Source organism: Leuciscus leuciscus (assembly GCF_965113295.1).
Source record: "Leuciscus leuciscus genome assembly, chromosome: 17".
NCBI classification, from domain to species: domain Eukaryota; kingdom Metazoa; phylum Chordata; class Actinopteri; order Cypriniformes; family Leuciscidae; genus Leuciscus; species Leuciscus leuciscus.
In genome coordinates this window covers 12,309,344-12,335,032 of record NC_138741.1, presented here as the reverse complement: position 1 = coordinate 12,335,032, position 25,689 = coordinate 12,309,344, and the positions used below count along the sequence as shown (strand labels likewise).

The following is a 25,689-nucleotide window of genomic DNA, read 5'->3' as shown; positions in this document are numbered from 1 at the left end:
GTTAGATGGGGGTCTCATAAAACTACAGTATTCTTTTCCTTTTGCCTTCCCTCAGGCAGAGGCATTCAATCCTTGTTGTGTCTTTCTTGATTCATTCATGTCTTTTTGGTTACACAAAATACCTACAGAGGTTATCCCAGGGGTAGAGTTTGATGAGGATTCAATTTCTCCGGTCTCAGTCAAGGAGGGGGTGGTAATCCTTCTAAATTACTTAAACAGACACAGTTCAACTTCTGTGAAAACAAAGGCTGAACATTTGAATGGAAGTTGCTGAATACATTTATTTTGCCTCATCCTGAACTTTTTCTTTCCTATCAGATTTCTCCATCTTAAGAGTCACAAGGTAGAATTATATCACCAGCCCCCCCTTTTCTACAGTTTCTACGCACAGCGAGAGCCTTTTGCGTCAGTTCTGAAGGTGACTCACAAAGAATCCAATAAGCGTGTCACAATAAACAGGACATTTACGAGTAAAACGAATCAACACAGATATTTTAGTACACACATAAAAATGATTTAGCATTTTTATTAGGAGTAAAACGTTTAATTAAAGCATTTACTATGTTCCAAAGAGCATCATAACACTTCTTTGTTTTCAATATTTAAAACCCTTCAACGTTGTGTTTATTTGCAGGTTTAAAATAGATTCTGAATCCCAGCTCTTCAATGTGTCTTCTGAACTCCACTGTACACTGAGGTCATATTTGTCTGCTAGCTTCACGGAGTCCATATTTGTGTCAGGCACAAAAGGACATGATTAATTATGTCTCGTAGGGAGGCTGTTAGACACGAGAGAGTTAAGGGCACTCAGGTCTAATGCACTCGAACTGTACTGTCAAATCCAGGCTAACACACACTATCTGGAGGCAACAAGAGCAGGACTCCAAATGTCAAGCACTGTTAAAGTAACTCTAGATTTAACCACGTCTAATGCTGCGGCCATGCTCTGATTTCTAATCTGTTGGTTTAGATTAGTTATAAATTGTTTTATTTCAAGTAAATTATGCTAATCCATCTTTTATTTATATTCACAGATTACAATAAAATATGATAAAATACATTTCAATAAAATACATGTATACATACACATTTTAAATCGTCATAAAGAATTTATTCTGTGGTCTCTAAAAGTGAGAGATATTTTTTTTAAAGATGTTCAGCTAATGTAATATCAAAAAGACGACCATTATCAAAACATTTCATGTGAAAGCAGACATAGCCAGCAGGATAAGTAGGAACTAGGGCATATAAATGCTTGGGTGGGCATTGTTCAGACAGCCTGTCAGGAGACCAGAATAGCATCATCTCTTAGCAGCATTTTTGTTTTTCACATTTTGTAATTTATTATTTTATTTATGATTATTATTACTATTAATCAGTATTGGTACTGAATACTGATATTTGTTATTATTAATAATTAGTGCCACTTCTGTCAAATCGATGAATTGATTCTAAAATAAAAGTTGTGTTTATATAATATTATATAAATATAATATTATATATGTAAGGGATAATGTAGGGTGAGGCGGTTGTTATAGCGATTAGCGAATACAACCCCGACAGGCTGATCAGGACGGAGGGGTCTTGAATCATCCTGAAGGGGTTGTATTCGCTATAACAACCGCCTCGCTCTACATTATCCCTCTTATTACATGGCTACCTACCAAATAAATCAATAATTTGACACAAAATATTGATTTAAAAAGGAGTTTGTTGATTTAAAAACTATTGTATTGCTTCCGCTAAAGAAAATAGTCCGTTCCGTCTCTACGGTTAGAATCCTGCGTCCATAGCAACGCTCTGTTTTTCATGGCAACGGTGTGTTATACTTAGCAGCGTCTGTTATCAAGAAATAACAGACCGCATTCTACATTAGAATTCAACCAAGCCATGTAATAAATATATATATTATAGCCATTTTGGGCTCTTTTTTTTGTTTTGTTTTTGCCCAAGAGTGTATTTTATACTTGAAATGTAAGAATGTAACATCATTTATGCTTGTTTTGCATCAAATAGACAAAATCTCGGAAGAATTACCTTTGAACTGAATACTGTTGAATGTCCTAAAGTGTATGCAATGTATCAATGTTTTTGATATAGTTTCATACTGTCATTTTTCCCGTGCTGACCCATCAGGGGCTCTGTGTGAAATGTGTTGACTCTGGGCAGCAGGGCAGTAAAGGCCAGCACATGGGGCAGCTGAAAGGCTGATGCTGAATTGTGCTGTTTCAGCAGACCCTTATGCCTGTTCAACAGGAACACAAATGAGGGACGGGGTGTTGTTAAGGATGTGGTTTATGCTTATATCCATTGAAAAGTTCTGGATCCAGATTATCAAAATTAAAGCAGTAACGTTTTGAATCGCAAAGCTGGTAAGTCATACCCCTGGTTTTACAGACAAATCTTAAACCTAGTCCCAGACTAAAATGCATGTTTGAGCGGTTTCAACTGTAAGCAACTTGCACTGACATATCTTAATATAATTTGTTTTGTCTCAAGATGCACCCCGGTAATGTTTTTCTTTTTTCTTTTTCTAAAGCACGTTTATAACAGCTATTAAATGTCCTATTTGAACTAAAGCCTAATCCTGGCTTTATCTAAGCCCTGTCTGTGAAACCAGGCCTTAATGTTGTACCTGTTAATACGTAGTTTAGCTGAATGCATTGTTGTTCACTTTGTGTGCATCATCAATATGGTTTTTGCTGTAGATGTAATCTTTGGCCAGGAAAAGATTTCCTCATTATTTTTTTCCCCAGAGATGCTCCGACGTTACGTAAAGCTTTTGAACAATCACGCTAATCTAATCATCTCCATGAGTGAATTTGGACTTCAGTAGCTCTGCAATCTGCTACATAATGTGCCTTCAGAATCTGTGGATCTCATCTGGCAGAGCACGGCTCTGTCTCTCTGCTTGTATTCGCTCATGTGGTCTTGTGTGCTTTTGGTGAACTATTAACATGCCCATTAAATGCTTAATTAACGTCCCTGGGAAAAGAGGTTTTCTTAATCATGACAGCCCCATTACGTTTATCTGGTTAGTGACAGTGTTTTTCAGCCATTTGAGAATTGAAAATAGAAGACAGACAAGACAACAAATGTACAGAGCTCATTGTTTTCCAGTGTTTGTTTATCGCGGGCTGTCTCTGCTCAAACAGCTTTTATTACCAGCTATTATCTAGTAAGGTTACATGAGGTATGTCAACGCTCGGCTACTCTTTGATCATGCACTCTCATGCAATATGGACTATTTGTGCAACTACTAATATGGCACTTCATTGTTTAGAATGAAAATATTGTAAGCTGCAGCAAATCTAACCCACTTTTTAGTCCCTTCCTTATCTTTTCATTGATTTAGATCAGATTTCAGACATTAAAACACTGTTCATTAGTGATTTCAAAGCATTTGCTTGATTTTTAACCACAGTTCCTTCCGGTCACATTTAACTAACTTTGATCATTTCATGGATGGTGATGATGGAGTTGTTAGAAGATCAGGCTGAGCGATCAAAAGCTCAGGTCTCAGTCACAGACAGACAGCTATAGTGGTTCCTATCAGATTAGAGGAATATGGCCACATTGGGTGGGCAGGTCAAAGACTATCTAAGGCTTTTATGGTCTATAAAAGCCACAGAAACTCAGCTTAATGAGTGTGCACAAAGGTCATGGGAATGCTCGTTGTTTATATGGACAAACTAAGGTTAAACGCATTAAACCTGTTTTGTTTTTTTTGCGTTGTTGTTTTTTGGATCTTTTGTCAAATACAAGACAAAAGTATTAAGCCGCACTTAAAATGTATGAATTTCATTGCATTCCATAACAATATTTCAAGTGGCAGCTTCAAACAAATTATGCTAGAACTAACTTAACCTTTTACTGCTTTTTTTTCTGGTTCTAAAGTCTCTTATGCTCAGCAAGGCTGCATTTATTTGATCAAAAATACAGGAGAAACAGTAATATTGTGAAATATTGTTACAATTTAAAATAACTGTTTTCTATTTTGATATATTTTGAAATGTCATTCATTCCTGTGATGGCAAAGCTGAATTTTCAGCATCATTACTCAAGTCTTCAGTGTCACATGATCCTTCAGAAATCATACTAACATCAAGAAACATTTCTTATTATTATCAATGTTGAAAACTGTTCCTTTGCACACAGATGTCCTACAGGTAACTACATATTTAGTTTAGCACATTACCTATGAACATGATCCACTAACATCTGACAACCAGAAAATGTCCGAATATTTCGAATTTTGAAAAGTATATCTATTGGTTTGTAATTAAAACCAGTTTTTGAGAAATGTTTTGCTTCAAAAGTGTGTGTGTGCTGTCCGTCTTTAAAATAAAGGACACTTTGTATTATATTTTGTTATATATATATTGCAAAGAAATTTATACAATATTAAGTGACTTACGTTACCAAATATATTCTCTGACCACTGTGTATTTTTAAGGCTGTTTGATGGTCATGCATTTTAAAGAACATAAATTTTTTATGAATTTCACTCCTGTACACGTGCACACACACACATGTGTACAAAAATGCTTTTTTCCCCCAGAGAGCCTCGCAGCAGAATTCCCAGCAAAAGTTAACAGGCAAATTCCAAGTACAGGCTGAATGAAATTCCCATGTCATGTCCTGTTCTCTACTAGTCGTCCAACCATCCCCCTCCTTCTCCTCCTTTTCCAGACTCTCTCCCTCTCTCTCCCTCTCTCTCTCTCTCACTCAGTCTCCCAGACCTCCCTCTTCCCCTTTCTTTCATACTCACTGCTCTCCAGAGTTTCATTCTGACTGGTCTGTGTCTGTCAGTGGTGAATATTTCTGCCTCCTGCCTTCTCCGTGTCACATTCCAGCTTCTAGGGCACAGCGTCCTCCTGACATGGGTTATAAAGAGAAGCACAGCTCTAGTATGCATCTGCACTCGGCGCTATGACCACCTTTTGCCACCAGTGAAGTTTTTGAATTGTTTTGAATAGGCAAACATACTCTCCAGGAGAGTTTACCTTCCTACTTTTTGCTCCCTTCTTTGAGACCTTTTGGACTTGTATGGATTCTCATTTATACAGAAAGCTCACTTATGCACAGTGGAATACTCAAATGAAACAGTCTTTTACGGCTTCAGCTGAGATGTGTGCATGGACAGAATACAATGGGTGAGTTTGAGTGGAACTGTATGATGATCATGTTGCAATTGTGGGTTTGGCAGTTACTGTTTAAACTAAATTAAATGTCACACTTATTTAATGCTTATTAAATAGTTCATAATTTAAGTATTTAATAATTTGATTTAATAATAAAAAAGAATACATATACTTATTTAATATATTCAATTATAATTTTTTTGTTTTACAATTATTTATATATATATATAATACAATATTTAAGATATTAAATATAAAATATTTTCTATTATTTTTTATAATGTTTTACAGTAAAGTAAATAATAATATATTTTTTATTATCAGATAATGTAATATGGGCTTATTTATAGGTGTTTCACTGCCCTTTTACTTGAATGTTTTAATTAATGTTTTAAGTGAAATGTCAACTAGGTATTGACTATAACTGTAACATGCATATATAAACTGAGGTCATAATACCCCTGTCTATGGCAATATATACAGATATGATCTATATCCTTTTATCTGCTGAATTAATATACTCTGCTAAAGCTATGAATTATGAAGGTTTGCATAATGTGGTTCAGAGCTCACTTTAAGGAAGACATAATAACACGACGCGTCATTGCAATTGAAATGACTATGACTATGCAACTAGTTTATCCACCCCTTCCAAAAAAAAAAAGGGAACACCTTTGCTCTCTGTGTTAAATAAAAGCTGTTGAATGACTCGCAGGGGTTCTGGACTCTGTTTGAACAACAGCACCCTCGCAGGATTTCCTTTAACACTTCACATTAGATTGATGTCTTTTCTCTGCTCAGGAGGGCCAAACAGGGTCAACATCATCCCTCAAGCACAAGCAGACACCCGCTGAGCCCAGAAACATAACCTAAATGTTGATTAAGTCTGTTTGACACAATTAAAGCAAGTTTAAGATTAACAATAAGGTTCGGTTTGTTAGGTATCATGCATTAACAATAAACACTTTTTTTTTTACATCACTTATTAATCCAGGTTAATATACAAAAAATATATTGTTCATTGTAATTCATGATTGTTCATTATATATTAACCAATGTTGATTTACACAACTTCAAATGTTAAGAATTTATTGGTATATGTAAAAAATACACAATTTCAGGCCCCAGATACCTCAATCAGGTTTCTTAGCATTATATTCTTATCTAATGGCATCATTAAAAAGAGTTTCTCTGTGCTGAGTGAGGAGGAAGTGTCCTTTAGTCATACCTCTTATTTTATACGTCCACCCTCAAATACACAAAGACCTCAATGTCTAGACCATAATTGAACCATTAGCTAATAGCTACCTAGCCAATTGTTAGAGTGTGATATCCTTGTGGCCATAGACCTCATGACTAGAAACAATACTTTCCCTCACCTTTAGAGTCTGTCTCACTTTTAGAGCCTGCTGTCGCCTGCTCTGGTTCTCGAAGGTCTCTAATAGAAGGACCAGATGTTGGCAGGACTTCCTGCAACTCTAGTGGTCTTCGACAGCTGCTTTGTGTCAGCTCCTGTCCCGGTTCCCGCTCCTAGAGCAGTAACGGTGGGGCCAATGGCCCTGAACACACACAGGGCGGCATTGTTCAGTGAGACAGGCTGAACACACAGGATTCAAACAGGTCTTAGTTGAAGTAAGTGTAGTGGCCAGAGACTTCAAACTGAATGGCCATGTTGTTTCAAACCTGTATGAGTTTTCTTTCTCCTGTGTGGACACACAACACAAAAAGCAGATATTTAGAAGAATGTTCTCGTTGCTTTTTTCCATTCATTGGAAGCATTCAATAACTTGCGTCTCTCAAGATCCATAAAGGACAAAAAGCACCATAAAATTACATTCTCATTTGAAAAGTAGTGTCACAATGAATAACATTTTATCATCAGCACATGTATTTACATATTTCCTGAAATCTTTTAATGACCCTGCTGTTGTTCATTATGCTCCCTCACGTTTTTTTTTTTTTTCTCCAGTTGTTCTCCAAACTTAATTTAATATTTTCCCAGTTGGTTTGGCTTGTTGAAGTCACAATGCACTGTTATAATATAATTCCACAAAGTGGAAAAAAGCCTTCTGTCAGTATGAATCAAGCTAAAAAATACACAGGACCCTGGCAGGGAGCATGTGGTATTTTATGAGCCCCTGTGCCATTATACTCTGGGATTTGCCTATGTTTTGTATGAGATATGTGTTTTGTGCAGCATTACAGCCAGCCTATCACATGCTTTCATGATTCAGCATATATCAGCACTGCCAATGGGGTGCAGTTAAGCAATTAAAAAGAGAACAAGTGGCTATGGTTAAAAAGAAAAATGCAAGGAAACAAACTAAAAACAATGGGCCGTTGTGTTGTCTGTTTTGGGGTTATGTCATTTTAAAGCAAGCCTGCCACAAAACTGCAATTTACCATTTTCAAATTTAAAGTCATACTCTATATGGTAATAAGAGACCATTCACACAGAACACGTTTTGCATTAGTTTTTGCATTGTGTAAACATTAACTTTTTTTGAACCTCGCCGTTTTTTCAATTCCACTGCCCTACATCTTGCATTTTTAAACTCAAAAACAAGTTTTTGCATTCTACTGCACTGCTTTTCCATTGTTTTTTAATGCAAAACACTCTAGATGGATGCAGTTGCGCATCTCATGTCATATTTAGAATGTAGAGTCATGTTAAAGGGATAGTTCACCCAAAAAATGAAAATTACCCCATGTTTTACTCATCTTCAAGCCATCCTAGGTGTATATGACTTTCATATTTTAGACGAACACAATCCGAGATATATCAAAAAATGTCCTGGCTCTTCCAAGCTTTATAATGGCAGTGAATGGAGGATGCATACAAAGTGCATACAATCCAAGTAATCCACACTGCTCCGGGGGGTTAATAAAGGCTGTCTGTCGTAAGTGTTAAATATGGATATTTTTCTTACACAAAAGCATCGCTTCGCTTCAGAAGGCCTTTATTAACCCCTTGTAGCCGTGTGGAGTACGTTTATGGTGGATTGATGCACTTTTTTGGGGCTTCAAAATCTCGTACTCCATTCACTGCCATTATAAAGCTTGGAAGAGCCAGGACATTTTTAAATATAATTCTGATTGTATTAGTCTGAAAGAAGAAAGTCATGTACAGATAGAATGGCTAGAGGGTGAATGAATCATGGGGTAATTTTCATTTTTGGATGAACTATCCCTTTAAAAGAGGTTCCTTTAAAAAAACAAAACAATGGAGACCTTGCTTTTTATTTCACTGCCCTGCATCTCAAAAAGGACACAAAGGGACTATAACTAGTACACCACAAAACAACAACACTGGATGCATTACAGCAAACATTCCAAATCCATTTGTCCTGTTACCAGAATTGGCACAAACACAGGGAGTACCTCACAAATAGATCGGAGCATCCATTTACTGTTAGCTACTCAATGCATGATATCTAGTGTGGACATCAGACAGTTTTTAACACAACATGACGCGGTGCTTATATGCAAATATATTACAAGTCTTCTGAAGCCATTTGATAGTTCTATGTTCCATGGAAGAAAGAAATGTTTACAGGTTTGGAACAACATAAGTGTGAGTAAATGAAAGAATTTTTGGATTAACTAAACCTTTATATGCCTTTCATGAGCTTGTGTGGTTAACAAGTTCAGCATAATAAGCCCAAAATACTTTTAACAGTTCTGTGGCAGCCATAAATTCTAATCTGCATTAGAAGCTTGATCTTGCATAAATATGGTAATAATAAGCATCTGTCCACACAGACGGTCTCTTTCTTTCTCAAATAAACTATTATACTGCAGATCAGTTAATGTCTTATGTTAATAGAGTTGACTCTTTGGCCTATAATTATGGAGTTGCTAACTGTTTAATTCTGAGCCAGGTGTGCGTGGCCTCAAGCAGATCAACTGAGAAGGCAACGGTTCAGCTGTTGCAGGCATGTAACCATTGCCATTACACAATGGCTTCCTTTTTTTTATTTTACACCAATGTAGCAAGTGACTTCGACCAGCTGTTTTGATTTGTTGGGTCTTAAAGGTTAATCAATATTTTTTGGAAGCAATTAAAATGTGAAGTGTATGATGCTTTGTAAGAATAAATGATCAAGTGTTCTTCAGAATAGTCAAATGAGCCTCTCAGGTACCTGATCAAAGATGATACTGTGCACCATGTTATGAAAGGCAAGAGGCCTGGCTGAATGTTTGTTTGTTTATCCTGTGGGGTCTGCTCTGAATGTGTGTGCGTGTGCTTCCATGTGTGTTAGTGTGATCTGTCAGTAAGAGCATAATCTGGCCTCCGGCTTGCTTACGTGGTAAAGCTAAGTCTGTGTTCTGAGAGACAGGACCTTTGTGAAGGACAGTGGAATGGCATGAATTTTACAAGGTTTCCATTAATACTTCAGTGTGAGTATTCATATTTTTTTAAGGCAAGCATCACTGTTTTTAAAAAGTAAAAAATGGCTCAAGAGCCTCTGGATATACGTTTCTGCCTGAGTTGTACATTCCAAGGATAATTACCCATGACCCCAAATTTAAAGAAATGTTCAATGGAGAATAGGATTCAAATGGGAATGCCATGCCAGCCAGATACACTCTTAAAAATAAAGGTTCCTTATTGGCATTGATGGTTCCATGAAGAGAGTTTAACATCCATGGAACATTTCCATTGCACAAAAGGTTCTTAAGATTATTCAAATGTTCTTCACAATGAGAAAAAAAGGTTATTTTAAGAACCGCTAACAGAACGGTTCTTCTTAGAACGCAAAATGGTTCTTGGTATCGTTATGAAAATCCTCTGTTGTCATTTTTATTTTTAATGCCGTACAAACACAAAACACTAACATTGACATCCCTTGGGGCATCCGTTTGAACATAGTTCTCCACTAAGGCGCTCAAAAAAGGTGATTCTACTAAAACATTCTTTAGTTGAAAGCTTCGTTCTGTTTCCAAGAAGCAAGACCTAAATAAACTCATGTTTTTCTTGCCGTTGCAGCAAAAACCAGCAGCATGTTAAACATGGTTTTCGTAAGCATCCAAGCCTCTTTTCTCTCATGGTGGTTAAGGGTCAAAGAAACTGGTGCTAAATCAGTACAAAAGGGCAACATCCTTCAACAGCCCTTTGTTTTTCATCCAAGTAAATCTCTCATCGTGACAATAAATGGTTAAATGTGGTATTATAAAAACATTTCAGAAAAATAAAAAAATGGCTATAGTGCCGTTAAATAATAGTAGTCTCTCGTCTTGAGGCAGCTGAGGTATGGAAAAGCTTTAGTTTCCCCATCTGTGTGGGGTTAAGTACATTTAAGTCCTCCAGCTCCACTGTTCTGCTTCACTGAGCTAACTCTCACTGAGTTGGAGAGAGCCGAGACTGGCCCTGCATTCTGAAACCTAATATTAGAGAAGAAAAAAGCAGGGGAGAAAGAAAAAAGGAAGAAAAAAAAAACACAAGGCAGAGAGGAAGTGTAGCATTAAGGTTGGCAAATGAATCTGCCCAAAGTCATGTTTTGTGATTATAATGAGGGTGAAGCGGTGTGGTGCAGGCAAATGAGAGTCAAATAAATCATGGCTGTATTTAGGATCTCAGGCTCTAACATGAAATACTCAGTGATGCAAGATAATATCTGTTTAATATCTGGAGTTTAGTATTTGTAGTCTTTGGGGTTTTACTTTGGATATGTTAGTGACTGCTGCTTTTGTATACACATTTAAAATGAACTGTCTTTCTCTTCTAAAGTGGACTAAACATACTGATGACTCATCTTGCACTCACAGGTTTATCCACTCCCCCTAATTCATGCTTGAATGACAATGTCCCTCCCGTAAACCATAAAATATCACTGGGAATTAATTTAGAAATATAGAATTGAAATAAATAAAAATATGATGCCAAAAAAATATTAATGAAAAATTCATTGTTCAATAATCTAGTATCTCCCGTGCAAGCAATCAATCAATCAATCAATCAATCAATCAATCAATCAATCAGTCAGTCTATCCATCCATCCATCCATCCATCCATCTCACAGTATACATGTTAAAAGCTTCTCATTCTATTCTTTGTTAATGAAAGTGTTCCTGTAAATGTGCACTCAGTATGTCTATAAACCATGCAGGCTCATGTTGAATGAACTAAAATGGATTATTAGAAGAAGTCAAATGTGTATGTGGGATTATGTGATCAGACATAGACATCTTGAGCATTCATTATGCCGTCTCTCCTAATCTTCCTCTATGAGGTGTGAGGAGATGGAGTGGTTTGTGGTTACAACCAACTCTGGATGGGATGAAAATTGCATGATACAAAAATAAAAGAGTCATAAGTAGAGGGAATTCAGTTTGCTTTGCGTCTGATCATATGCTCAAACGCTCATTTAAATCTGTTTATATTTGAGGGGTTTGATTATATAGCAAAGACATGACTAGTTGAGGGATTCCATTGTTTTACACTCTCTCCGTCTTATATTCTGTATTGTCATGCACCTTCCTTATCTTCCTCTTAATGTTCGTTGACCAGACTTCCATTTTGCCATTCCTTCTGATCAGAGACAGCTGCTGGAAAACTGCGTGCAGTCCTCTATTTTTTAAAATTTCTTCTAAAAATAGAAATCTGAAACTCCCCAATGAATCTTTTTCTGTGATGTCTAGTATAATCTCTCTCTCTTATGAAAACAGTGATGAAGTCTGAATCATTCCCTCTGCTCTTTTGTTGCTCTTATGAATCTCATGAGTTCACGATAAACAGACCCCTGTGAAAAGACATATTTTCATAAGGCCACTTGCAGTGTCAGGCTCCCTCTGATATTTAACGACTTAAATGGTTTTGTGCTTGTATCCCAATCCTCTGACGAAAAAGTTTATGTAATGTTTTTTCACCCCCACAAAATGTGGCCCGTTCTTGTTTATTTTGATGCTTGGAAGAAATGTTCGTAGGAAAGGGAGGCAGTTCATTCCTTTTAGCAGTCAACATTTATCACAGGGCTAAGCAGGTTTTTGTAAACAATCAATGTTCTTATAGTAAACTGCAAAATGTTTTTTTTTTGTTCAGTGGAAGTCAATGGGGTCCAATGTTGTTTCGGACCTACTGACTTTCATTGTCTGGACAAAAACATAGGAAACATTCTACAAAATATCTTCCTCCGAGAAAAACATTCAGATTTCCAATGACATGAAGGTGAATAAATGTTGACAGATTTTTATTTTTTGGGTGAACTGTCCATATAGTCATAACTTAAAAAAAGCACCTTACCATTCCACCTGTTTGTTTGTTCTTGAGGAACTTACATAGATGGCACAGAAAAATGCCTGACCAGCTAAAAGTGACCTTCTTGGTCAACAATGCAGGCTGGTTGGGATGCTTGTGGGAGGTCTAGTTGACATTGACTCATTTTAACCCTGGCTGTGAATACTAATGACAGCAGATGTCCACCCATTATTGTCTCAACTTAAATATCATGTTATAGTTGAGAAACAGGTGCTTGAATTCCTGTTAAAATTATTAGATCCTGGAAACATTTATATAAGTTTGTTATTTAAAACGGGAGAACAGCCATGCTGCTTTACTTATTCAATGAGGAACAACATCATTTTAGAGTTACTCGTTTGCTGTACTTCTATTTGTGAAGTCAAATGAAAGGGTATTGGCTTGTGCCAGCTTTGAAGCTCAGGTTTGGGCTTAGTTTGGCTCGGTGTCTGATTAAAGCCAGGCTCCGTTGGTCCGGGCCTTCAAATACTACAGGCTTCTGGCTTCAATAAAGTCCTGCCAAAAATGAGCTGCCGCTTTCCTCTCTTGATTGCGGTGCATAACAGTGGTTCCCATTTAGAGGACAACGCTGAAAACTCTCTCAAAATATTTGTAATAGACAATTCCAGGGAACATAGTAAGCATAATTCATTCAAGAATGTTATGGGCCTTATGACAAATCGGTGTTCTTGTGAATGTACAACAATTTGACAATGTGTAGTTTGCCTTAGTAGGCTAATGCATTTCATTGTTATTATAGCCTGATAGAATTACATCTCTCATTATTTTGTCTAATATTTTCATAAAATGATATGCTGTAATTAACCTTAAACCTAAATCAGAGTTTTGAATTTTGAAGGACGTCATATAAATGTTTTTGTTTTCTTTGAATCTGAACATATTTAAACCAAACCTGTCTGTCACAGGATAGGCTAAGATAACTGATTTCAGTCATAACTTATTGATTATTTAAAGGATTAGTTCACCCAAAAAATTTGAATTCTGTCATTAATTACTCACCTTCGTGTCGTTCCAAACCCGTGAAACTTTCGTTCATCTTGGCCTGCAGCCATATCACCCTGTAGCCCAAGACCGGTTGCCCACTGAAGCTAAGCAGGGCTGAGCCTGGTCAGTACCTGGATGGGAGACCTCCTGAGAAAACCAGGTTGCTGCTGGAAGAGGTGTTAGTGAGGCCAGCAGGGGGCGCTCACCCTGTGGTCTGTGTGGGTCCTAATGCCCAAGTATAGTGACGGGGACACTGTACTGCCAAAAGAGCACCGTCCTTCGGATGAGACGTAAAACCGAGGTCCTGACTCTCTGTGGTCATTAAAAATCCCAGGATGTCCTTCGAAAAAGAGTAGGGGTGTAACCCCGGCAATCCTGGCCAAATTTGCCCCTTGGCCTCTGTCCATCATGGCCTCCTAATCATCCTCATATACTGATTGGCTTCATCGCTCTGTCTCCTCTCCACCAGTAAGCTGGTGTGTGGTGGGCGTTCTGGCGCAGTATGGCTGCCGTCGCATCATCCAAGTGGATGCTGCACATTGGTGGTGGTTGAGGAGATTCCCCCCCTTCCATGTAAAACGCTTTGAGGTCTCAGAAAAAGCGCTATATAAATGTAACGAATTATTATTATTATTATTATTATTATTATCTTCGGAACAAAAATGAAGATATTTTTTAATAAAATCTGAGCCACTTCTACTCTCCATTGACAGCTACGCAACTACCACTTTGATGAGACCAGAGATCGTAAAATTACTCCTAAAGCACTCAATTCATATGGATTAGTTTTACGATCTCTTTAGGGAACAATGGAGGGACAGAAATTGCTCAGATTTTATTAAAAAGATATTCGTGTTCCGAAGATGAACGAAAGTCTAAAGGGTTTGGAACGACATGAGGGTGAGTCATTAATGACAAAATTTCCATTTTTGGGTGAACTAGTTTAATAATATTTATTATTATTTATAATAATAACAAATTTAATACTTTTGACAATGTGTAGTTTGTTTATTTTGCCTTGATGAATGATGGGATAAAAAATTTCTGTGATCTCTCATTATTTTGTCCCATATGATTTTTTTTAATGAAAAAAAACTTCACTATTGAAATAATTTAAATAAGCTGATGTAATCATCCTTTTCAAGCTTTAAGATTAAATCACTGGCCTCTTTTAACCTTGTATTGACATTGGAAGAAGCTAAGCAATTTAGATCTATTTTAATATGATGACCGGTTAAAACCCATGAGATTTCTGTGGGAAAGAAGGACTTGTCCTGCATGGGAAAAGTCAAGTGAAGTTTTCCAAAAACATTATATATCACAAGAACAACAATTTACTGTTTTCCAAAGTACAGATATGAAAACACTAAACAGATGATAATTTTTCACTCTGTTACATGCAGAATTAGAAAGGTATGATCACTGACTAGTCATTTACCAACTACTGTATGTCATCTCTCTATATATTGCTCTCACCAAATCCTGATATTCGCATTGTGACCAAGTTTCATTCTAAAAAAATCATGTCATAATTCAGTACGTTTTTGGTTTTACTCATTGTGGCTTTCAAATAGTAAGATAATTGGCCTGTCCCAAGCGAACTTTGTACAACTTCAACACGCATTATTATTTTTGTCTAGTTAGGGAGGGTTTTGGTCCTGACTAATCACTGTGGTTGAATGGAGGAGTGTGTGTACAGGAAAAGGACTCATAGTGATACTGTGTGATGTATGAACTCTAAGTTAGGGAAAAGAGCGTTTTTCCACTGAAGGTCTTATCATAGCACTGAGGGGGCTGCTCTGTTATATAGATCACTGTGACTCATACAGTAGCCCTACATTTTTTTCTTTTGCTTTGTCCATCGGTTTTGAAGAGCCAAAGGGAGGATGTTGAAGTTTCTTTCTCATTGTGTCTTGCTTTCTTTTGTTCTCTGTTCTTTGCAGTGTGACCTTAAAGTTCGCATAGATGGACCACTATGTATGGACACACTCCAGGTAAGACTCTGCAATATTAAACTTCTCATGCTATCCTGTGTTAAACAGGTAAAAAGAACCACAAACATGTCGCTGCAAAACAATAACATCAGCAGATCAAGTAAGACTTGAGCATCTGAGTATTAATAACAGTAATTCATTTGTGTTGCTGTAATTTTTGCAAAAGTACAAGCATCACAGACAGTAGCACTTTGCAAAAGGTTATGTGATTGTCTTGCATGGAGGCTTCACATAGCATTTGACTATTTACACCTGAAAATACTGTTTAAACATCCAAATTATGGTGCAGAGCCTGGGAGATATTCATAATTATAAGATAGTAATGAGGGTGAATGAAGAGCCTTATCAGACTGCACAGACTGAAAGACTCAACAGTTACATTTGCTTAGCAGTGCTGGGTATTTTAACAGGTACTTTCCATGTAAATGGTACCAATTAGGGCTTTAAAAACATGCAGTTAAAAATTAGATTCCCAAGAAATTAAACTGACTTTTATACAAGCTGTTTTATTGTGTATTAATTGTATTTTATTTTACTAAGACAATATTACTGAATTCAGAATTTTCTGTCTAAAAACTGATTTTTTGTTTTTGTAATTTTCTAGCAATACATTTTTAACAAATTTAGAAAATTTAAATATGTAGACTACACCATTTAAAAGTTTAGAATCAAGATTTAAATTTGAAATAAATGCTGTTCTTCTGCACTTTCTATATATTAAAGAAGTATGTTAATTGTTTCATACATTCTTTTTATATTGTATGAATTCATTTCTAAAGAATCATGTGACACTAAGACTGGAATAATGAGCTGAAAATTCAGTTTTGCTATGACAGGAATTATAAAATGTTAAGATAAATTAAAATAGAAAACAGTTATTTTAAATTGTGACAACATTTAATCATATTTCTGTTTTTGATCAAATAAATAAAGCCTTGGTGAATAGAGAGGCAAGAAATCTTACTGATCCTAAACTTTTGAATATCACCATATTAAGTAAAAATGATGACACTGACTGTTGTCATGCAAATGCCTGTTCACACCAAGAACAAGTATAAAGAAAACTATAAAGATAACTATATTAGTGTCCACAACCAATGCACAATATAGTTCTGTTTATTCTAAGCAGGCACTGCAGTTTTGTCGTCTGCCGCTTTAAATGCTCGAGCTCTATAAAGCAAGGTGGATTCTGATTGGCTGTCAATGTTTCTATCGTTCATCAGCTGGGAAAAATTATCGCTCTGAAAGTGATTCTAATAATATTGTTTCTCTGTGCCGTTATCATTATAGTTGGGGTGTGGCCTCTGCTATTCTTTTATATTTAGAAAGATTTTTTGAACGGGCCTTGGTTTAATATGGATGCAGTCAAGAAGGTCAAGAACTCTGAGGTGGGACAGGGCAAAATCACAATTTTTAGGATAATACCAAAAACACCAACGTGCACCTATATCTGTGTAAAGTGTCAACAGTCTGAAAGAGCAGCCTGTCTTCCTCTAAGTGAGACAGACCGAGACTCTACATTCCATTACACCCACGTGAATGACTGGCTCTGAGTGCCGTCTACCTTCAGCCCAGCCCCAGACTATACTGAAAAACATTTACTAACCCAAGCTTTCTGTCCAACCATCCTGCCACACTGACTCAGTGTTGTGTGTGTTCAACCACCTTTGTTTCATTACATTTGATTTCTTCTTTTTGGGATGAAAGACAAAAAAAACAGTCAATATGTCCTGGCAATTTGGCAACAATTTACGGGTAAATTTTCCCAGATGCCTAGAAATGGTTTTACGAGAGAGAATGAGAGAACGTCAGGGGTAGGATGGCATACTATAAATAAATCTTTCTTTGTGAAAGGTTATAATTTCTATTATGATTGTCTCAAATGCAGTGATCAATCACCTTGTCAGTGAACAATAATGCATATGTTGGATCCGAATGTCTTTTTTGTCTGACAGTTTGATGAGGAGAAATTAAATTTTAGGTTGTTACAATGTCTGTGGTTGCACAGTAATATAGCATGATTCTGGTGTTCGGAAATTTCCAGCCTGTCTGTAAAAATAGTTTTCTCAGCACATGAGGTTATGGTACAGCCTAAATGTAGGGAGAAATCCCAATATAATTACACTCTTTAAAACAACATCATTATAAGCTATGGTTCAGTGCTTCCCTTTATAGGGATTTTAAAAAATGAAGGTGGGTTCAGACTGGTTTTAACTTGTGGTATCTCCCTCTCTTTTTCTCTCTTTCAGTACCACAACATAACTGATCCATAGTGTTCTTGAATGAAATGGTTACAGCTTTCCTCAATGAAAGGCAAGCCACTACCAAGGAGATGGCTTTAGTGAGCAATGCACTGGCTGCTTACTCCTTCATAGCAGGTAAAAACAAGTATGGTACACTACTACTACCCTTACATCCCCATACCCTGTACAAAAACGGGCCGATTCATTTTTATTCTATTTTCAATTACAATTTTGGTTTCAAACGATTGTGAACACAAGATAATCGTGCATAATTGCAATTCTGCAAATCTGCAATGGAACTTCAGCTTTTGTCTTGTTATAAATACACTCTTTTCCTTTACAGAGGCACATTTTTTGCCCCACCCTAAATGGATTTTTATATACTTTATATGCCAAAAATATTTTTATATTGAATAGTACTTTTCAATGAAAACTGCTAATAATTCATTCTATATATAAAAATGAATTATACCAAAATAAGCTAGATCAAGGACTAAGGAAGTGCAATATAACAATTTATAGTTCTTAAGTATTTAAATCTAATTTCTGTTCATTTATTATTTATATTGTATGTATTATATGTTTATTTTTTATTTTATTAAAATTTTCACCCATTTTAAATTGTTTTTCAATTCTATTTAAAGTTCAACTGTTAAAAAATACAAGTTTAATTACTGCATGATGTTTCCAAAGTCAGTTAATGGTGTTAAATAATCTAAAACCGCTGTATTATGCAGCCAGAAGTTGATGTCACTTTGTAAAGAAACACTACACACCTATAGACTGAACAGGTAATAGAGTGGTGCAGGTATGACGTCACTTTGTAGGCCAACCGGAAGTTAGCACCACGCTGGTTCCTTCAAGAAAAACCTAATAGGATTTTCCCATAGGCTTTTGGATTATCGATAAAAACAAGGTCTGTGATCAACAAAAGTTTATGATACTTGCACGTTATGTCCATCAAGATAATTATCACAGATGAACACAACTTTTATGAATTTTGAAGCCTAATGCTGGGTACACACCAAAAGATTTTTTACATCTTATAAGATTTTCAAAATGTGACGGACCACAAACATGAGGACAAAAAATACTAGATTTAAGCGTTTTGCTCCTATAGTGTGTGGTGTGCCATGATGTGACAAAGACAGCACACCACACACAAACAGATTTTCAACCAGAGTCTCGACTATGAACACAGGAAATCTCGCAAAATATCGTGAGACTTCAGAATAAGCATGACGGACGATATGCAGGAAGAAATTGCGATAGTGTTTGGAATGATTTTCACAGAAAATTCACGTGAAAAAACCATTGTACCTACCATTATATATAACCTTTTATACGGAAATATATTCATTCTTTATTGTCTTTATTTATTCTTTATTGGATTTATTGTCTCTTTAGAAAAAGTTATTTAATCCCTCTAGTCTATAGAACCTCACTGAACCCTTAACACTCAGCTTCTTTTTTATTTATTTTATTTTTACAATTACAGTCAGGGGGGTACAAAGAGTAAAGCCGATAAACAAACATAAAAATACATATACATAAACAGTGACAAACTTAAAAGTTAAACAAAAATTTGAAAATGTTTACAGATTGTAAACATTGTATTTGTTTATTGTAAAATTGTAAAATTTCTGCTCTTAAAATGAAAAACAAAGGCTTGTTTCCTCGAAATTTACACTTATGAATACTAAATCTTAACATTAAGCTTCCTGCAAGTGTGTGTGTGTGTGTGTGTGTGTGTGTGTGTGTGTGTGTGTGTGTGTGTGTGTGTGTGTGTGTGTGTGTGTGTGTGTGTGTGTGTGTGTGAGAATGACCGTGTCTTCCATCATCTCGCTTTCTGATTGGATATTGTTTCGTTTCACGTGATAATCTCCAGAGCGTGCGCGTGTTTGTCCTCGGAGTTCCCCCCACACATCAGGATTTCTGATCGTAAATATTAAACATGTTTAATATTTACGATTCGCGATCGGAGCGGCTCCGACGTTCTTCCGAGCAGGTTCGGACACTCTTAACACACCTCACACCAAGGGAAAATCTGATAAAATAATCTGTTAAACCATCAAGATAATCGGGACATAGCTAGGATTGTCGGAAGGGGAGAAATCGGCCCAAAATCAGCCCGATTATCTTTTGGTGTGTACCCAGCATAACTGCAGTCGGTAGAGTAGGCTAAAAACAACCTACACCACAGTCCCACGACTTCAACGTCACCTTCACTAAGCTTCCGACAACTCTTTCAGTTTTTACCTAAAAACATTTTCCCAGAAAGTTTGAGTTAGAATAGTTTATAAGAGCATGATTATAAGCATAACTAGATGTACCGCATCGCGGTACAAAATATGACCGCCGCTCAGGCCTGCACTGGCTTTCCACAAAAATAAATGACGTGGAGTAATTTGGCTGTATTGCGTGTTTATGTATATACCTAAAAAAAGTAATAGTATGTGCATGTCTGTCTGTGTGTGTGTGTGTGTGTGTATGTGTGTGTGTTTGTGTATGTGTGTGTCTGTGTGTGTGTGTGTGTGTCTGTGCGTGTATGTATGTGTGCGTACATGTGTGCGCGTGTGTGTTTGTGTGTGTGTGTCTGTGCATGTGGATTTGTATGTGTGTGTATGGGTGTGTGTCTGTGCGTGTGGATGTCAGTGTGTGTGCATGCTTGCGTTTGTTTGTATTCCTGCATGTGTGTGTGTGACAGTATCATCCTAAACCAGCAACCCTTCGCTCAACAGCACCATCTACAGGCCGATGAGTGTACAGTCACTAAATGTGCACATAAATAAATTTATTTTATACCCCCCCATGGATGAAATTCTACAAAACTTAGCAGAGGATACCCCCAGAGGTTGTCAAGTTAATCATACACATGAAATATGGTGCAGTTCTGAACATCTCCACTGAAGATAGGGGCGATTAAAGCAGAATAATATTGCATTTTCATTTTTTATGGGAGGGGCGCAAATCACAAATGAGTGATTATGGGCTAGGTTGATGTGCCATAAAAATTTCTTCATCCTCGGTGCCACGGTTCAGGTAGTTATTTAGGAAAAACTGCATTTTTTGGGGTTTGGGGGGGCCCAGCGCGGGGGGGGGGGGGGGGGGGGGGGAGTGGCCCCCGGGGACCAAACGAAATTTTTCCGTAGAAGTCTAGTGGGGCTACATGCCCACCAAATTTCATGTTCCCCGGTGTTTCGGTGTCCCTGGTATCGTTGACGAAAAATTTACGGGGGCCCCAGCGCAGGGGGGGGAAGTGGCCCCCGGGGACCAAACGAAATTTTTCCGTAAAAGTCTAGTAGACCAACATACCATAAAAATTTCTTCATCCTCGGTGCCACGGTTCAGGTAGTTATTTAGGAAAAACTGCATTTTTTTGGTTTTGGGGGGGGCCCAGCGCGGGGGGGGAGTGGCCCCCGGGGACCAAACGAAATTTTTCCGTAGAAGTCTAGTGGGGCTACATGCCCACCAAATTTCATGTTCCCCGGTGCTTCGGTGTCCCTGGTATCGTTGACGAAAAATTTACGGGGGCCCCAGCGCGGGGAGGGGGGAGTGGCCCCCGGGGACCAAACGAAATTTTTCCGTAAAAGTCTAGTAGACGAACATACCATACAAATTTCTTCATCCTCGGTGCCACGGTTCAGGTAGTTATTTAGGAAAAACTGCATTTTTTTGGGTTAAGGGGGGCCCAGCGCGGGGGGGGGAGTGGCCCCCGGGGACCAAACGAAATTTTTCCGTAGAAGTCTAGTGGGGCTACATGCCCACCAAATTTCATGTTCCCCGGTGTTTCGGTGTCCCTGGTATCGTTGACGAAAAATTTACGGGGGCCCCAGCGCGGGGGGGGAAGTGGCCTCCGGGGACCAAACGAAATTTTTCCGTAAAAGTCTAGTAGACCAACATACCATAAAAATTTCTTCATCCTCGGTGCCACGGTTCAGGTAGTTATTTAGGAAAAACTGCATTTTTGGGGGTTTGGGGGGGGCCCAGCGCGGGGGGGGAGTGGCCCCCGGGGACCAAACGAAAATTTTCCGTAGAAGTCTAGTGGGGCTACATGCCCACCAAATTTCATGTTCCCCGGTGCTTCGGTGTCCCTGGTATCGTTGACGAAAAATTTACGGGGGCCCCAGCGCGGGGGGGGGAAGTGGCCCCCGGGGACCAAATGAAATTTTTCCGTAAAAGTCTAGTAGACCAACATACCACAAAAATGTCTTCATCCTCGGTGCCACGGTTCAGGTAGTTATTTAGGAAAAACTGCATTTTTTGGGGTTTGGGGGGGCCCAGCGCGGGGGGGGAGTGGCCCCCGAGGACCAAACGAAATTTTTCCTTAGAAGTCTAGTGGGGCTACATGCCCACCAAATTTCATGTTCCCCGGTGTTTCGGTGTCCCTGGTATCGTTGACGAAAAATGTACGGGGGCCCCAGCGCGGGGGGGGAAGTGGCCCCCGGGGACCAAACGAAATTTTTCCGTAAAAGTCTAGTAGACCAACATACCATAAAAATGTCTTCATCCTCGGTGCCACGGTTCAGGTAGTTATTTAGGAAAAACTGCATTTTTGGGGGTTTGGGGGGGCCCAGCGCGGGGGGGGAGTGGCCCCCGGGGACCAAACGAAATTTTTCCTTAGAAGTCTAGTGGGGCTACATGCCCACCAAATTTCATGTTCCCCGGTGCTTCGGTGTCCCTGGTATCGTTGACGAAAAATTCAGTAAGGTGACGAAAAAAAAAAAAAAAAAAAACTTTGACAATCCCTATATGACCGCTTTCGCTAGCTACGCTAGCGGCGGTCATAATGAGGCTGTAAAAGTGGACCGAGTTTACCTGTTCGGTGTGATAACATTTAATGTCGCCAACAGCCTCTGTCTGTAGTCCATTTAGACACTTGTTAGCAACCGCCTTTTTCAAGACACGAAACAGCTTAAAAAAAAATAATCACGAGTAGGGTAATATTGATGTATTTTTTGTTGTAGAATAAAACGTGAAAGTGTCTTGAGCTTGTGTTAACCGCAGACCTTGTTTCAGACATTTAACCAAAACCCCATTCAAAAAACCCATTGACTTCGGGACAACCGCTAATTAAAGGTTAACCGCTAAAATGTTAACTCGCTTCTGCGTTTTGGCCTACAGAGTGATGTCATACCTGAACCACTCTATAAGCACGCATGCAACTGACATCACCGTTTTCACACACACACAAAAAAGAATAATTATAATAATTTTGTATGCATTTGTGTATTTTACACGAGACAATAACGGTGTCCGAATCGTGCATTTTGAAACACATTTTCAAAAGTGAGGCCCCCAGGCCCCCAAAACACTGTTGTCGTGTAAATGAACGGCCAAAATGCATAAAAAGTTCTCCATTTATTAGTTGAAATGCTTTCCAATGCATATGTGGGGTAAAACAGATGAAACACACTGACATTTTTTACTTCATGTTTTAAAATATAAATAGGCTATATAAACACATATTTTGAAATGAAACAAATCACCAGAAGCATAAACTGCATTTTAGATATATATATATTTTTTTTTACTTTAATTTATCCAGACACAATCCGTTACACCAAACGAATGCAAACGTTTCTAACCTTCTAAACTTTTCTGCAGATCACCCGGAACGGGCGGCACTGTATTTTGTGTGTGGAGTGTGTTTGGGACTGGTTCTTACTCTCATCGCCTTAGTGGTGCAGATCTCCTGTCGAACCGACTGCAAAAGGCAGCAAGCGCCCAGGAAAACAGGAAAGACTGCGGAGAGCACCAGTGACACGAGCGACAGCGATTCAGACTGGGACAATGCCTCCGACCTGTCAGCACGCCGTCACCGACGCTTTGAACGGACGCTCGGTAACGTGTTTACCTCCGCCGAAGAGCTGGAGCGCGCGCAGCGATTGGAAGAACGCGAGCGGATTATACGGGAGATCTGGATGAACGGACAGCCGGACATGCCGGGCACACGCAGCCTGAACCGCTACTATTGAAGTCGTTGTAGGTTTGAGGAAATATTAAACTGTATAATAGCTTACACTTTTTGGGGGATACAGAAAGGGACTGAGACATGAGCGTCGAGACGTCTAGGAACATCTCTTCTGGTGGCACTGGCACTCGTGTATTTAAAGGTGCACTCAGTATATTTTTTGTTTATGTTGCGCTGATATACTGACCATGATACTGACACTTATACTGACGCCTAGTGGTGTGGATGAAAAAGTAATGTTTTTAGTTACTGATGACAATAAAATGTCCACCACTTGGAGAAATTGGTAATTAGGGGAGAGCGGGGCACAAAGTAACGCTTTTTGACTTTCTCAGTTTGTGTAAATCTACTTATGGTTCAGAGTATTTATTTTTCCCCACATTAATTTCACACATGTCTAGTACAATTATGTGCTTGTGTTTGATTAATACAGTAGCCTATATACTTTTTTCTTGATATACCCCGAAAGAATGGAAGTGAAATGTGACAACATGCCCCATAGGTGGGGTACATTTTAACATGTGAGGGGCACATTGTAACATGACCATATGACAGCTTAAAATGTTATCTGATCTAATAAAAAAAATATATATATACAATACAAACAAATATTTTCAAAATAAAATACAATTATTAACTTTTTCATATAAAATAATGGCATTTTTTAATAATTAAATATAAACTCATTTTTGAGTTTTGACTACGAACACAGGAAAACACAGCTATACAACAATTCAAAACAAATAAATAATTAGTCATTTCTGAACACTGACTCTCAGTCTTTATTCACCTTTTTCTCATGTTTTCTCAATAGAATTAATAAAAGTATAGAATATAATAGCATATTTCTAATAGGGGCACATTGTAACGCAGTGACAACATACCCCACCTGCACAACTGGGATTTAAACCCGGCTAGTGTCTTCTGCTAGTTAGCGAAGCATTAAGGAACTATCTCAACTGTTAAATGACATATTGGAGATTAAAATAATATCAGATTTGTCTAATTTTAAATAAACACAAAAAATAGAGATGAAAAATTAACTTAAGTAAGAAATGTACTTTTGCTATGGTTTAATAAATGTCTATCTTCCAATTTTTTTTTTTTTTTTGCCGCAATTTTTTCTCTATATAGTGTTGATATAGCAACTAGTAAATACACCAAGTTTCGTCATGCTAGCATGTGTGGAAGTATTTAAAACAAGTGTGTTACAACTAGCCCCATGTTACGTTGTGCCCCGCGCTCCCCTACCCATTTATGGTTTTAAGTATTCAAATAATGATCTGGTGATATTAGGGTGAATTTATAAATCCATAAATCCAAGCTGCATGCATTGAGGGGAAAAAAAGGTTAATCAAGTAATTAAGACCGCAGCTTAAAGATTTTTCTTTTTTTAAATGCCACACACTTGGAGCAACTTCAACAAATCTACATTTTGCCCAGCTCCAAGAAAAATTAAACCGCCAATTTCATAATGAGGGAAATTACTGAGTGCACCTTTAATGAAAACTTGTCTTAATGAAGAATTCACCATGAGATATAAAACAGGTGGAGGAAAAATAATATGCTTGAGCTTTGACTATGCTTGCCTTGAAATATTGTGTTTTTAATTGGAATGAATTTTGTCTGAAATTAGTTTTAGTCACATGAATATTGGACCATTCAGACACCTAATTTTATTAAGATCTTAACCTTTAGTTGCCTGTAATATTTTTTTATTTAAGCAAAATGACTTTCTGTTACAAACACTTTTATTATACAAAAGCTTTGTCTTGGAGCTCAGGGTTTTCATGACCTCTGTGAAGGATTTCTTCTCATTTGTGAGATATTTTGTAAACTGACAAAACAAAATGATTGTCTGTGCCTTCATTTTCGAAAAAAAATTTGCTGTAAAAGTAAAAAGATATTAAGGTGGAGGATTTACATCTAACATAATCTCTTCATTTTTACAGTGTAGGGCTTTTTCAAGCAAGCATTAATTATGCATGGAAGACAATCACCTCTATTTGTACTATATTTTTCACAAGAATCAGGAGGATAGTATGAATTTTCAACATGGTGCTATAGTTCAAATCCATCCATGCATGAGCAC

General features: G+C 37.7%; 1 protein-coding gene across 2 annotated transcripts; it reads left to right on the top strand.

Annotated features, from left to right (window-relative positions):
• The first annotated feature begins 4,580 nt into the window (after positions 1–4,580).
• Positions 4,581–24,238, top strand: eva1ab (eva-1 homolog A, regulator of programmed cell death b). Of its 2 annotated transcripts, XM_082142709.1 has the most exons (4): positions 4,581–5,156; positions 15,330–15,380; positions 17,630–17,758; positions 23,231–24,238. In XM_082142709.1, exons 3-4 carry the CDS (start codon positions 17,668–17,670, stop codon positions 23,599–23,601), a joined length of 462 nt encoding a protein of 153 aa, XP_081998835.1. In that variant the 5' UTR covers positions 4,581–5,156; positions 15,330–15,380; positions 17,630–17,667; the 3' UTR covers positions 23,602–24,238. The 2 variants fall into 2 exon arrangements, with proteins under 2 accessions (XP_081998835.1, XP_081998836.1); XM_082142710.1 differs by lacking the exon at positions 4,581–5,156 and having other exon boundaries at positions 14,254–15,380.
• The last annotated feature ends 1,451 nt before the right edge of the window (positions 24,239–25,689 follow it).

Coding starts and splice junctions, on each gene's coding strand:
- eva1ab (XM_082142709.1), top strand. CDS start 17,668: ATGGTTACAGCTTTCCTCAATGAAAGGCAAGCCACTACCAAGGAGATG. Junction 17,759..23,230: donor TGCTTACTCCTTCATAGCAG/GTAAAAACAAGT, acceptor ACTTTTCTGCAG/ATCACCCGGAACGGGCGGCA.